The sequence below is a fragment of the Seriola lalandi genome, unplaced genomic scaffold (assembly GCF_002814215.2).
Source record: "Seriola lalandi dorsalis isolate HSWRI2012SDOR001 ecotype SW California unplaced genomic scaffold, Sedor1 jcf7180002054630, whole genome shotgun sequence".
NCBI classification, from domain to species: domain Eukaryota; kingdom Metazoa; phylum Chordata; class Actinopteri; order Carangiformes; family Carangidae; genus Seriola; species Seriola lalandi.
In genome coordinates this window covers 2714687-2728795 of record NW_019525183.1, presented here as the reverse complement: position 1 = coordinate 2728795, position 14109 = coordinate 2714687, and the positions used below count along the sequence as shown (strand labels likewise).

Sequence of the window (14109 nt, the reverse complement as noted above, 5' to 3'; positions counted from 1 at the left end):
GAGTTAAAACTAAAGGAACCACCTGCCCTCTGATTGGACCCCGCTTTGTGATTGGACTGTCATTGTCCAATCAGATTCAGGTGATAAAACAGGATCAAACTTCATAAATTCACCACTGACATCAGTTTTTCAGTTATTTTATTAAAAGGTTGTTGTTTTCCACAAATATAAAAATTTTCTACAAAAGTACAAAATTAATCTCTCATGCCTATTTACAACAACAAACTTTTATTATTTGTATATAATTTGTATATATAACATCACTGGCACAAAATCTTTTTGACCCTAATTTGAGCCCATAGATCTGCATCTGTCTGTTTTACCTCATGTTAAAGGACACCATGTCACTGTTTTCCTGCTCGACATCCATCCAGTGTCGTCAAAACTGTCTGAAATCACTCTTTTGTTCACTTGTTTACTCTGTGGTGAAGAATAAATTCAGATTTCAGAAAAATACAGATGATCATCACCATCAGCTGTTGAGTCGCACATTGGAAATGATCACATCATTGTATTGTTTTTTGAGGGCTCTACATAGTGAGTATATGTACACACATATTTAAAGAGATAAAATGGTGGACAGTAGTGCACTATATAATAAGTATGGAGGGATTTTTTTTTCCAAACTTGAGTGGTTCACTTTAAGAGTCAAAGTCCACTTATTAAAAACACAGACTTTACCGACAAAACATCTCAGTTAAAGATTACAGTGAGTAATGTGAGACTGTAAAACAGAGATTCCTTCTCACACTTCTGCTTCAACTTAATTTGAGCTCTTTGGAAAGACATGGGTCCCCCTCACGGAGAGCGGCAATCAGAATTGAGCTGGCTCGAGTCCCCTTTCTTCGCACGATGTCAATCATGTCTCTGGCTTTTTCTGTTTTGATTTTAGGTGTGAGTGACTGCATTTCGCCGTCATTTACAACGCCACTCTCAAAAAGTTTATCTAGAACCTGGTTTAGAACAGATTCAGACACTCTATAAATAAACTGTCTCCGAATTAAGAGCAGCTTGTCCTCTGCTGGGAGGCTGTCTTCTGCTGCGAGGCTGTCCTCTCCTGCGAGGCAGTCCTCTGCCGGGACGCTCCTCTGTACAGTTTCCCTTCTTGGACCACCTGGTGGAAAATACTTTTGTTCAATAACCAACAATCACTTTTAAACAGAGATCTAGTTACAAAAGACCAACAGAGATGAAATGCCATGTTTTTTTGTCTGCTGCAGCATCTGCTCTGTAAATCACTGGTCCTGTGTTCAGAAACCAAAAATGAGAAATGTATCTTAAATTTTTTGGCCTGTCTCTTGTAACACCAGCACTCTGACAGCCTGCCATCTGCTGTCAATCAAACACAGAGGAGTTCGACCACTGGCTGATTCAGGACTTGATGGAGCGCTGTGTGAGTAGAAATAATTATAGTCCTTATTTTCCAACATTGACTTTGATTTTAACTTTTATGGTTTGCACACAAAGGTCTTAAGTCATGCCTATTAGAATTTTCTGGCTCACAGGTCAAAGTTTTCAACCATTTCTTACTAATTTTATACACACTGATAAAAGCAGACTGAAGATGATCAAAAATAAAGGCACACTGGATCAATCAATAACCATTACTCTGTTCTCCTTTTCTATTTGACTATCAGGTGAAGTGATGTTGTAGGCGGATGAAGACTTTACCAGTCAGGTCGACTTCACGCTCCCAGACAACTGCATTTGTTTGGTCTCGGACTGTTATAGTCGCCTCTTCTGTGTCTGCAGGCAGGCGGATCTCAAATGTTGGGTGGTAATTTGGTCCAAAATCCAGGTCAAACTCCTCTTTCTGAAAACCAGTAGCACCAGTGTGAGTATCTCTATGGACTCCAAAGTAAATTTAATAATAAAAAAACCTTTTATTTGAAATACTCACGTTGGGTTGTATTTTATAGGCCTGCGAACAGTGAACAGAGTAACACTGATCTTTAATGAGTTTGCATTTGGATGGCGCCTCGATGTAATCAGAATTCCGCTGTTTTACGCTCACCTGAAGAACAATCATAACCTTTTTCATTAGAGGGTTCTTCCTCAGTAGAGCCCAACTTATACTCTGACTGTACTCCGGCCTTCCTGGGTTAGCTGGCTCTGTGGGCCGGCGCCAGGCTTCTGGTAGCAGTGAGCGACGCATGGGGCTGGACGGACAGGGTAGTAAAGACTTTGCCTTATTCTTGTCTTTGTTAAATTACCCAGGTTTTGTCAAGTTTCACAATAACAGATTTAAAGATTAAATTAAAGATTTTAGACTCAAAGTGAAGCTGTAGCATTTCATTAAACTTTACCTCGTCAAGGGGGATGTTTCTTGGCAGGAGAAACACATTGAGGTTTTTCCTCTGTGTTTTTGGGTTGGGCGGTCGGAGGAACAACAAAACTTGGCTGCTGATTAGTTTCCTGTCGTTCCACAACCTCCATAAAATATCAAAAGGCCAGGCTAGGCCAAAGGAAGAGAGATGAGGGACTTTGACAATCACATGAGCGTCTGTGATCTCCAGTGGTTTGAGGACGCTCATTCCATCATCAGTGATGTGGATTACAGACAGCAGGCCATCAGAGAGCAGAGCTGTGAAAACACAGAGACATTCAATGTCTTATTTTAGTGACGACAGCCTTGTTACAATGGTAGTGATTATTTTATTCTATATCTAGGACACTTAGTCTAGTCATTGAAGAATTAAACAGTTGCCCACGAAAATTCACTGAACACAACCGTCAGCGTTGGAGGAAAAGAGTAAAAGATAATGGTGTTTAATATATTTAGGATCCCCAGATTATAAATCCTGGTGACTTAAGTGACCTCCTGATCTTTCCTGCGCTATCCTGAGGACAAAATTCCCACCATGTATTTGTGAGAAGCACAGGACGTCCACATTAACCAAGTATGCACCAGCGAGCTCTGATAAACCTCGTCATGCTTGAGGTCTGAATGGTCACTGTGGCTCTTACCTGACCTACGTCATAGTGTGGGTGTTGGGACAGTGGTTGTGATGGACTCTGCAGCCTAAAGTGGACACTTACAGGACGTTAGTTTCATCACTGCCATAAATAAAAACATTTTGCTTACCATGGTTTGTTTCACAATGTGGAAGGTGGAGCCGACAGACGGCTTCCTCAGGACACTTGATATCGAACAGCGGCCCTGCAGCTATCTTGCCAGCTCTTTGGAGGAGGCTCTCATCCCATTGGACAGTCCTGTAGAATAGCGCCGCCTCACGCGCCATAACAAACACCAGTCCAGTTAAAGCACACTGGAACCCACCTGAACCAGGACACCTGAAACTATAGGACATAGACATCTGAATGACCATGATGAACAAACTCAATATGACAGTAAAGTCACGCTCAGCGTCGAGGGAGAGAGTGGGAAAAGAGCCATCCATGAGAAAGCTGGATGTGAGAAGAAGAAGGAGGCACTTTGTCTAAAACAGCATTGAGTGGTTTTATTATGCGATTACCTGTATGAGACTCCCGTAGATTCAGTTTGCAGTTTAGGCGTGAAGCTTGATGGAGGCTGGGATTCAGAAAGGAACAACATCAGTTAAAAAAATAACCAACTTGTGTTCATATATTCTTACACAGTCCATACTTAACCGAGCAGTTTGAGTGTGACACAACTAGAAAACACCAAAGTAATTATTTACAGATGACATCTGAGTGGTTTGAAGCACGGCTGTACGTCTAGCCCTTATCTGGAACCTGTTATAGCTCCACACCTGACCAGTGTTTATTATATCAGAGTTATTTCCAGTGTTTTCCTCAGCATTGTCTCCCGTGTTCTTCTTCCCATCATGTCTCCTTTTCCATCCACACCACTTCAGCGCCACCTGTCCTCTGTCTCAGCCTGCCTCCCATCTCTATTCACCATTTCCCCTAATTTCACAATAAATCCACTGTCTCCTTGTGTCTGTGTTTGGGTGCAGATTCTGCAGTCTGTGGGGAAATAACTTACTTAAACCAAAAAAAGTTTAATAATTTGTCAAAGTATAATAAGTCATAAAAATGGTAATAGGCAAGCGTCTGCTCAAGAATAGCTGAAGAGGATGTTACTAGCTCGAACTATGTGAAGGTAGCCAATCTCACAGAAATCTGTCCAGATTCTGAAATTGCTTGAAATGACAAATTAAGGGCAAAAATTGGAATTGAATCAACACAGTGTCTGTCTGTGTTAAAAAAAATGAAATGTTCCTATTTTTTTTAAATTGTAAAATGTTGAGAAACTCCTCTATCACACACTGCAAGCATCTACATAATAGATGTTTCAATTTGCTGATCCAAAGAGGCACTTTATGCATTTCTCTTTCTCCACCTGTACCCAGCTACAGGAGATTGTTGAATTCTTTGAATATTTGTTCATTTCCTGCACGTGTGTTGAGGCCTGGAATATCAGTACACAGTGGGTGGGTTTTCCTCTCACCGTCATCAGCTTTGTGTCGTCCTCAGATACGTCCATATTTATGTCTGCTGTGTTTGGCTCCTCTACGATACCAGAGTCATTTGCTGGAAAGAGGAGAAAAATGTCAGAAATCAGCATTCCCCGTTCCTTCTCGTCATCAGATCTGAGTCAGAGAATGTGAGCAGAGTCCAACAGCAGCAGCCCGAAGCCTCCTGTCATCACTTTCCACTTTCCATGTGTCCAAATATCCGCTACTGAGTCAACATAGCTGGTCGTTTGTAGCTTCCTTAATCCAGCCAAATTCACCAGCCACACGTTTTTATGCATTAACTCTGATATACAGTAAATATTTGGTTGAAGAAATGAGCACACACTCATTGTGCAGTCAGATTTTTTTGATGACAGATTGAGTAATAGGAGACACTGTTTCAGTACTCACATGTTCTGTAAGCTCTGACCACCATTTTATTGCCCCTGCAGGAACAAACAAAACCACAACAGTTACAAAGTGAGAGGAGAATAATCAGGTTTTGTTTCAGTTAGCTTTACTAAACCCAAAACTGATAATCCCAAATCAAAGTGGACTGAAAATGCCACAAACATTGAATTTGAACCAAATTTGAAGAAATTCCCTCAAGGCGTTACAGAGTTCAGGATGTATGTATGGACAGACGGACAATCCAGACACATAATGCCTCATGTAAAAGAAATCTCACTTTCCACAATATGGGATCTTTAACGTTAAAATAAACTATGAGCTTGGTGAAGTGAACTTGTATCAGCTCATTAGAAACGAGCAATAGTCATTGTTACCTTTCTGCCCTAAGGAACTATGGGTAATGAAGGAATTCACTGTAGTGTGAAGTAAAACAATATTCCACCACTAAAACTACACACAATGTAATGTTCATGTGGACTGATCAATTGAGTACATCACAGTGAGTTGGTGTAGATGTAAGAGCACAGCTCCACACATGTAAACTGAAGTTATGTTAAGTACGATCCATTTACCTGCGTACTGAGATATTGTGGTGACTCTCCATGGAACACATTTCTGGTGACCAGCCTGTCAACCCCACATCCTTCAATGGCTGGGGGTTCAGCACTTGCAGGGGGTCGGAGGCCTCGTACTTTACACAGACTCTGGGAAATGACTGGAAAACTGACTGTAATGCTGGAAGGACACTCAGACCTGTTTTAGTCTCATAGTCCTTCACGTGGGAGAAAAGTTCCAGCTGGAATTCAAGATGATTTTTCCTTATAAGATCGTTATCCATGTTTGTGTGATAAAAAGGGAAGGTTTTGTATCTGCACACTGATGATAACAGCTCCAGGATCTTCTCTCCTGTCTGCTGTTCTCTCTCTGCTGCTGCACAGAACAGATTTGCAAACATCTTGGATGGATCTGAGACTGTAAACCAGGAAGAGAAACTGGAACCAGAACAAAACATTTTGATATGATGTTAGTAGTCCTCAAAGTGTGAACAACTTCAAAAAAAATCTCTTCAGATGACTCATACAGTAAATCCAACATTACATTGATGTACTTAAAGGGGAAGCAGCATTTGTAGCTATTCTTTAATGGAGGAAACTCCTGCTTCTTCCTGACATTTGCAAAAACACAAGAATAAAGATTTGGTCAAAGCCTAGTATATGGCTGGGCCGTGTATGATCAGTGATTGAGGATGCAGTTGAAGACTGTTGAGGAATTTTGTCATAATTTTGAATGTGAATTCTTGATCTATAGCTATATGCAGTCACCGTGACCTTTGACCTTTGACCACCAAACTCTAATCAGTTGATCCTTGACTCCAAGTGAATGTTTGTGCCAAATTTCAAGAAATTGCCTCAAGGTGTTCCTGAGATATCGCGTGATGGAACGGACGGATGGACGGTCAGACAGTCGGATGGACAGATGGGCAACCAAACCTGATGTAATGTTCATGTAGACTGATCAATTGAGCACATCACCTTAAGATGAAAACTAACAGTGAGTAGATGTAAGAGCACAGCTCCATCCATTTACCTGAGCTGTGAGATGTAAGGCAGACACTGCAGGAAACTCCTCACTTCACTGTCTTCATGTGACCAGCTTGTCAACACCACTCGTTTCTTCTCTGAATGGAGCTTCAGCACCTCCAGGAGGATCGAGGACTTTCTCTTTGAGAGGTCTATGAACCAGACTGCAGGAGCTGACTGGAAAACTGACTGTAACGCTGGAAGGACACTCAGACCTGTTTTAGTCTCATAGTCCTTCACATGGAAGAAAAGATCCAGCTGAAAATCACACTGATCTTTCCTCACAAGATCATTATCCATGTTTGTGTCATAAAAAGGGAAGGTTTTATATGTGCACACTGAGGATAACAGTTCCAGGATCTTCTCTCCTGTCTGCTGTTCTCTCTCTGCTGCTGCACAGAACAGATTTGCAAACATCTTGGATGGATCTGAGACTGTAAACCAGGGAGAGAAACTGGAACCAGTAGCATGTTAGTTAGTAGCAGAAAGAAAGACACATAATACTGACATACAGGGAGTGTAGCTGTTAAAGGTCCACCAAATACCTGCTAATGTGAACAATAAAGTAAAATCAATCAGTCTAGAGTTCAACTAACAATGACAATGGCTTTGACTGACTAACTTCACAAAATAATTCATGATTTTATCCTCAAATTATTTATGAATCAATTAAATCCGAGGCCTGAAATGATAGACCACAATTTTGAACATGTATCATTCAATCCTCAAAAGTGTGAACGACTTCAAATAAATCTCTTAAGATGACTCATACAGTAAATCCAACATTACATTGATGTACTTAAACAAAAACACATGAATAAAGACTTGGTCAAAGCCTAGTATATGGCTGGGCCGTGTATGATCAGTGATTGAGGATGCAGTTGAAGACTGTTGAGGAATTTTGTCATAATTTTGTATGTGAATTCTTGATCTATAGCTATGTGCAGTCACCGTGACCTTTGACCTTTGACCACCAAACTCTAATCAGTTGATCCTTGACTCCAAGTGAATGTTTGTGCCAATTTGATGTAATGTTCATGTAGACTGATCAATTGAGCACATCACCTTAAGATGAAAACTAACAGTGAGTAGATGTAAGAGCACAGCTCCATCCATTTACCTGAGCTGTGAGATGTAAGGCAGACACTGCAGGAAACTCCTCACTTCACTGTCTTCATGTGACCAGCTTGTCAACACCACTTGTTTCTTCTCTGAATGGAGCTTCAGCACCTCCAGGAGGATCGAGGACTTTCTCTTTGAGAGGTCTATGAACCAGACTGCAGGAGCTGACTGGAAAACTGACTGTAACGCTGGAAGGACACTCAGACCTGTTTTAGTCTCATAGTCCTTCACATGGAAGAAAAGATCCAGCTGAAAATCACACTGATCTTTCCTCACAAGATCATTATCCATGTTTGTGTCATAAAAAGGGAAGGTTTCATGTCTGCACACTGAGGATAACAGTTCCAGGATCTTCTCTCCTGTCTGCTGTTCTCTCTCTGCTGCTGCACAGAACAGATTTGCAAACATCTTGGATGGATCTGAGGCTGTTGACCAGGGAGAGAAACTGGAACCAGAACAAAACATTTTGATATGATGATAGTAGCAGAAAGAGAGACACATAATACTGACATACAGGGAGTGTAGCTGCTAAAAGTCCACCAAATACCTCAAAAGAATCAAGACTAGGTCAAAACGTAGTATATGGCTGGACTGCACATGGTCAGTGATTGAGGACGTGGTTAAAGACTGGTGTGGAACTGCTATAAACAAATAACATCAGATCCTATCTGCATTCTTCTTTTCTCTGTTTGCTTCTCCCATTTAGCTGTTCTCATTTACATGTTTTGCTGTTTCTGTTGTCAGACAACAGAAGTTTGAAATAGTGACTGAAACACAGCCAATTAAGACCACATGTTAACCACCGCTGCTAAAATCCTGATTCCAAGTGAGTCCAAATGAATGTTTGTGCCAAATTTCAAGAAATTGCCTCAAGGTTTTCCTGAGATATCGCATGATGGAATGGACGGATGGACGGTCGGACAGTCGGATGGACAGATGGACAACCAAACCTTATGTAATGTTCATGTACACTGATCAATTGAGCACATCACCTTAAGATGAAAACTAACAGTGAGTTGGTGTAGATGTAAGAGCACAGCTCCATCCATTTACCTGAGCTGTGAGATGTAAGGCAGACACTGCAGGAAACTCCTCACTTCACTGTCTTCATGTGACCAGCTTGTCAACACCACTTGTTTCTTCTCTGACTGGAGCTTCAGCACCTCCAGGAGGATGGAGGCCTTTCTCTCCGAGAGGTCTATGAACCAGACTGGAACTGACTGGAAAAGTGCTCTCAGTTTTGGAATGACACTTGAACACCGCTCACTCTCCACACGTTGATAAAAATCAAGATAGATGTTACTGTTGTCATTTTCAACAGAAAACAATGAGAAGAGCGCATTCACTACACCGAGAAAACTCTCTCCTTTGTGAAGTGCTGCTTTCAGGCAAAGGTCCAGCAACAGCCCCTTTTCTTCCCTCCCCAGTGAACCATGGTGCTGGTCCTGGTCTTGTAATCCTGGACCTCTATAGGTCTTCCTAAAGCTGAATGATAACAAACAAATACATCAAACACATTAGTTCAGCATGTACCCCTGAACTGAGCCACAGCAAATGTACTACACCTGTTGCACATGATCACTGCAAAGCCATGTGAACTCTGCGAGCTCCCAGCCTCTAAAAGGTTTTGTAGTTTGAAAATCTGTGCATAGTTTAGATCAAAATGAACGCAGTGTTCAAAGATGGGTGGGGTACGACAACTACTGAATAACAAGATGGTCTCTAGTTCCACCCTGTAGTGAATTAGTTATCTGGAAACAGGCTCAAATGTCTTTCTACCTTGGTGAATTAACTTTTTTATTTTTTTATTGGTGATGATAAACTAATAAATTCTCCCTCTCTAAGGTTTTCTATGATACATGAATCACATCCAAAACTGGAGGTCTGATCTGACCATGGAATAAGCTCATCCTTGAGCTTTTATTCAGAGTTTACAAATACTATATGGTTCAGCTATCCCAATTGAAAGCTTTTTTTCTTGTACTATAATTTGAAAAGCCAGTATTTCAACCACCAAAAAAGAAGGATTTTCATTTCAACTCAGCGCGCCAGGAATCGGCACTGCACAAAAACAAAAAGGTTCATACCTGAGTGAGTTGATGTGTGGCCAAGCCTCTAAGAGGAGCTCGCATAGACTTTGACAGACAGGAGTCGGCCTGTTCCAGTAGAGACAGACATTAACTTTCGTAGAAATCTTCTGCATGACTTTAACAGCTCTTTCAAACAGCTGTCTTTTACCCTCAACTGGAAGGTGCAACTGATTTCCATCAAGGGCAAGTAAGCTGATGTGGTCCATCGGCCCCTCACCGAGAAGGAAAATCTTCCACAGCTGCCGTGGGAGAGGATCACACCTACAATTTGAAGAATAAACAAAGACTGTGTGCTCATTATAAAAGCAGCAACAGTAAAGGATAATTGTCATTATATCTTCCATTCTTTTTTCGATACCATTTTAGGGTACGACAGCTTCTACATTATATGTGGTACCTAAGCAGCAATTTGACAATTAAAACACATGCACAACCGTACCATTGGACATTTTTAAGGCATCCAAACAGGCGTCTCATTCCATGTTCTGATACCATGACATCTTCAAGGTTCAGCTGGATTTTCTTCTCCTTTGACTGAGTGACCACGTAGGCCACGGCATAGCACGAGTAAGGATCAAGACTCTCTCCAGCGAGATCCAGACAGTAGTCCAGTTTGTCCAGAAGGTAGATGCATGCGTCAGGACACTGGGACTCATACAGGCACCGGCATAAGAACAGTATGTCCACGTCAGACCCACTGTCCTCAGTATCAGCCTCATCTTGCTCACACAGACAATGGGAAAATGTGGTTATCATTTCTTTAAAGAACCAGTTAGATGTATTCTTCAGCTCCTCCGCTGGAATCAGACACTTCATCAAACTTGGGCTCTTCTCACTCAACAATCCACACATGAAAGGGATCAGGTGCCTCATGTGTTTCATCCCCTCCGTCAGGCACTGCTGAAGAACATCCTTCGCTTTATCTGGATTCTTCAAGAGCCACAGTGCAGCGAAAAACTCCTGCATTGTGTAATGAAGAAATGCATGTGTGGCATATCTTTCAGTAAAGTTTCGTTGGATAACAAGTGGTTTCAGGAAGGAAAGGACAGAGCTGTCTTTGCAGGGCAGTTCGGTCAAGTTCGCAGTTTTTCCTTCAGTTGCTTGAAAAGCAACCTCAGCCAGAGACAGTATTTCCATCCCCTTGCTGTTGATGTAGGACTCTAGATGCCTGGTTTTTGTTTTGTTGCTATTCGTTTGAAGGCAAAAACGAACAATACTGATGTATACTTCAGTTATAGTGCATGGCTGTGGGTCTTCTGTTGAAAAGCAGGCAGCCACCATCACTGCATACATTGGGACGTAGCAAAGTGTTAACAACTCCAAGTTGCTCCAAACTTTACTCTTTTGTTCGCCGAGTGTTGCAGACAAGTATGTTTCTATGGACTGCTCACTAAAGCCTTTCACCTCCACTCTGAGAGAGTCCCAGGAGAAGAAGTCCTCCTCGTCATCTGGTCTGCACGTTATGATGATTTTCGCATCAGGTAGTAGGTCTTTCTCTACAAGTCTCCGCACCACTGATGAAGACAGATCTGTGATTCCATCAAAAATGATTGTAACACTTTCAGAGTTCTTCTTCATATCAGCTAAAACCTCTTCTTTGCCTTCGTCTGGTTCACTGAACACACTGAAAAGAAGATCCTCTAAGCTCATGCTCATGAAGTCGGACGTCGTTTCTCTCATATCAAAGTAAAACATGTAATCCAGCTCCTCGCTATCGCTTTCTGCCCAGACTTTCAACATTTCCTGAGTGAGTGCTGTCTTTCCAATTCCAGCCTTACCAACTAAGACTATGTTTTTATCTGTTTTCAGCAGGTCACCGGGGGAAATTTCTGATTTCTCCTCAGGCAAGTACATCCTTAGCTTTTGAGGGCGACTCATCTTCTTGCTCTTTGATTTCTTTATTTTAAATGTAGAAACACTTCCTTCTGTGTCTAATACCAGTGGCGTGTATGACAGATCAGGCTTGTGGCTGTCATCGAACAGATATTTGTTTGCCTTCCAAAACTCATTTGACATTCTTCCTGCTTTTGACTTCAGCTTTGCCTGATATCTGTGGCACGGCCGTGAACCTAAAAACAAAACCAACAGCAAAGTAAATAAATACTGTGAATTGACTGTAGTGTCCTTGCACACTCCTGCCAAACAGTGGATAAATAATTGCACACACAGACACATGAAAGTGCATTAAATACAATAAGCACATCAGTGATAAATAATATGAAAGAAATTATCAATCAGAATTCAGAAACAAAAATACCTTGTAAGTAGTTAATATCCATTTGCGTGTCTTCCTTGAAGGAATAGCAGCTGATCCAGTGGTGCAGGTCAAATGTCTTGGTCTCAGTCCAAGCTCCGCTCTTGTTGTAAGGGAAGAGGAATGGCGTCCCTAAGGTCCTCTTCCTCGTCATGTTAATAATCCTGAGAAACTCGTAACAAGCTGCTTCCCCCTTTCTCATGACCAAGTCCAGTATTTTTCTGGTTTTATCGTAGTCATTAATCTCTTCCTGTATTATGATAACCTCTTCATCACTGAAAACATTACGCTGATACAGGTTCTCCACAATCACAGAGAGATGCTTTAATTCTCTCACAAGGTGGACTCTGGCTTGCCTGACATAGTCTAAGGCAGACTGTGATGAACAAGCCATTTCTATTTGTTCTGCACACAGACCCAACTTCAATGATCTGGAAAAGAAGATACAAGAAATAAAACGTTAATTAAAATAACTCTTTTGTCTGCGATGCTGTCTGAAATCTTTTACAGTAACAAACATTTTTGCAGGAATGTTCAATCTTCATGCAGCTGGATCATTTTAACAGTTTGACATCAGTTTCTAATGGTGTTAATCCTGGATGGATATTTGAGTCCTTATGAAGAATGTGCTGACCAAAATAACAGTAGGGAATCCAAACACTCCCAGTCCTTTATAGTCTCATGTCTCATGCTGGCAGATCCACTGCCACACTGCATGTATATTGGCTGCAACAGAATGGCCTGGCTGAAACGAACTGCGTTTAGATAGTAAAAATGCTCTGACTTGTTTGTTTGAAAGACAGTTCGATTTACTCACTACAATCTGTTTTAAGCAGTGTGCTCTGACTGTCCAACATCCAAATGAGAGAAGAGAGGAGTTGATGATACATTTGTCTGAGCAAGAGTCCAAGACCCAAAGATATTCAGGTTAACTACAAAGAAATGCATCAAATCCCCACCTTGAGAAACTGGAGGCAGCGATTTTTTGGCATTTTTTTTCTGAGAAAAAAAGGATTATTCACTTATCAAGTTAGGTGCAGACTGATATTCTGTCAATCAACTAATAGTTAAACTGATTAATCGTTGCAGCTCTCTTTGAGAACATCTACTAAACCTAAGAAAGTACAGGACTTTGTTCTTTTAAGTTAATAAGCAAATTACATATCATTATTTATTATTTCAGGTTTCTCAATGCAATTAAACTTGTTTCTAAGTAGGATTAAAGCATTAATACTAGATATAGTATCATTTATTATCAATCTGAAGCTGCAAAGTAATTAGTAACTGAATGTATTGGGGTACAATACTTAGTTATTCATAGTCTATGAATTGCTGTGGAGTGCAACGTGTCAGGAAGAAAAGTACAAGCTGAGATGTAACTTTTAAATAAAGCGGATCAGGTGAGCATCACTTTACGTACAAGTGACGCGACACTGGCGGCAAATTTATAAACGTGTTCAGCACCCACAGGGACTTTCTTCAAAGTGGAAAAGTGTAATGATAAGTGGAAACAAAGCGGAGGCCAGTGTGGTCTCTTCTTTTGCGTACAGAAATAACCGGAAGTTGAAGGCGACAGGTTCCGTGTGTTAGCATACAACAGTTTAGCACTTCCACAGCGGTTTTTACAACGGTTTAACCCTTCTTACCTGTGTGGCACCGGGTCACAGACAGATTTTCTTAGCCCTCATTGTAACTTTGACTGGCGTGCGTCCTTTCTGTTCAGTACTTTCTGTCATACTTTCACTTTCGTTGCATTAAGTCACATCCTGTATGAGGAGGAGCTCTCAGTCACATCCACAAGATGGCGCCTTTAGACCAGAAAACGTAAACTCAAACCCAGACACCCACCAGGAGTAAAATGTATAACAGAAGCTCTCCAGTGGGTGTAATTGTGCTTTTGAGACTCAGAGAGTTAATGCAAGAAACAAGAGTCAACACGTGTCTGTTGGAATCACTGGCTGCAACAAGTCTGTAAGGTCAATACAAAGACATGTTTTAAATGTACACTAGCTCTCCAGGTATGTAACCATAGACATTGTATTAGAGCTGACAATTCATTAAAGCAAGTAATCCTACACTACACTGTTTTTTTGTCTATGCTTCTGCGAACATCTGGTCTTTGACCTGTTAAATTGCTGATAAAATTGTCCTTGTACAGAAACACACATTATGAAAAAATATTTTGCAGAGGCGCAGTTCAAGGATTCAAG

The 14109-nt window shown here is 41.2% G+C and overlaps 1 protein-coding gene across 1 annotated transcript; it reads right to left on the bottom strand.

The window, feature by feature from the left end:
* Positions 1 to 121: 121 nt before the first annotated feature.
* Positions 122 to 13659, bottom strand: LOC111665279 (uncharacterized). The gene is made up of 16 exons (XM_023420216.2): positions 13546 to 13659; positions 11903 to 12330; positions 10085 to 11714; positions 9643 to 9906; positions 8609 to 9040; positions 7554 to 8000; positions 6441 to 6887; positions 5426 to 5845; positions 4854 to 4888; positions 4436 to 4518; positions 3477 to 3532; positions 3086 to 3300; positions 2307 to 2584; positions 1901 to 2014; positions 1672 to 1813; positions 122 to 1114 (listed from the first exon to the last, which is right to left on the bottom strand). The coding sequence occupies exons 2-16, from the start codon at positions 12291 to 12293 to the stop codon at positions 759 to 761; spliced, it is 5310 nt and encodes a 1769-aa protein (XP_023275984.1). The 5' UTR covers positions 12294 to 12330; positions 13546 to 13659; the 3' UTR covers positions 122 to 758.
* Positions 13660 to 14109: the final 450 nt, after the last annotated feature.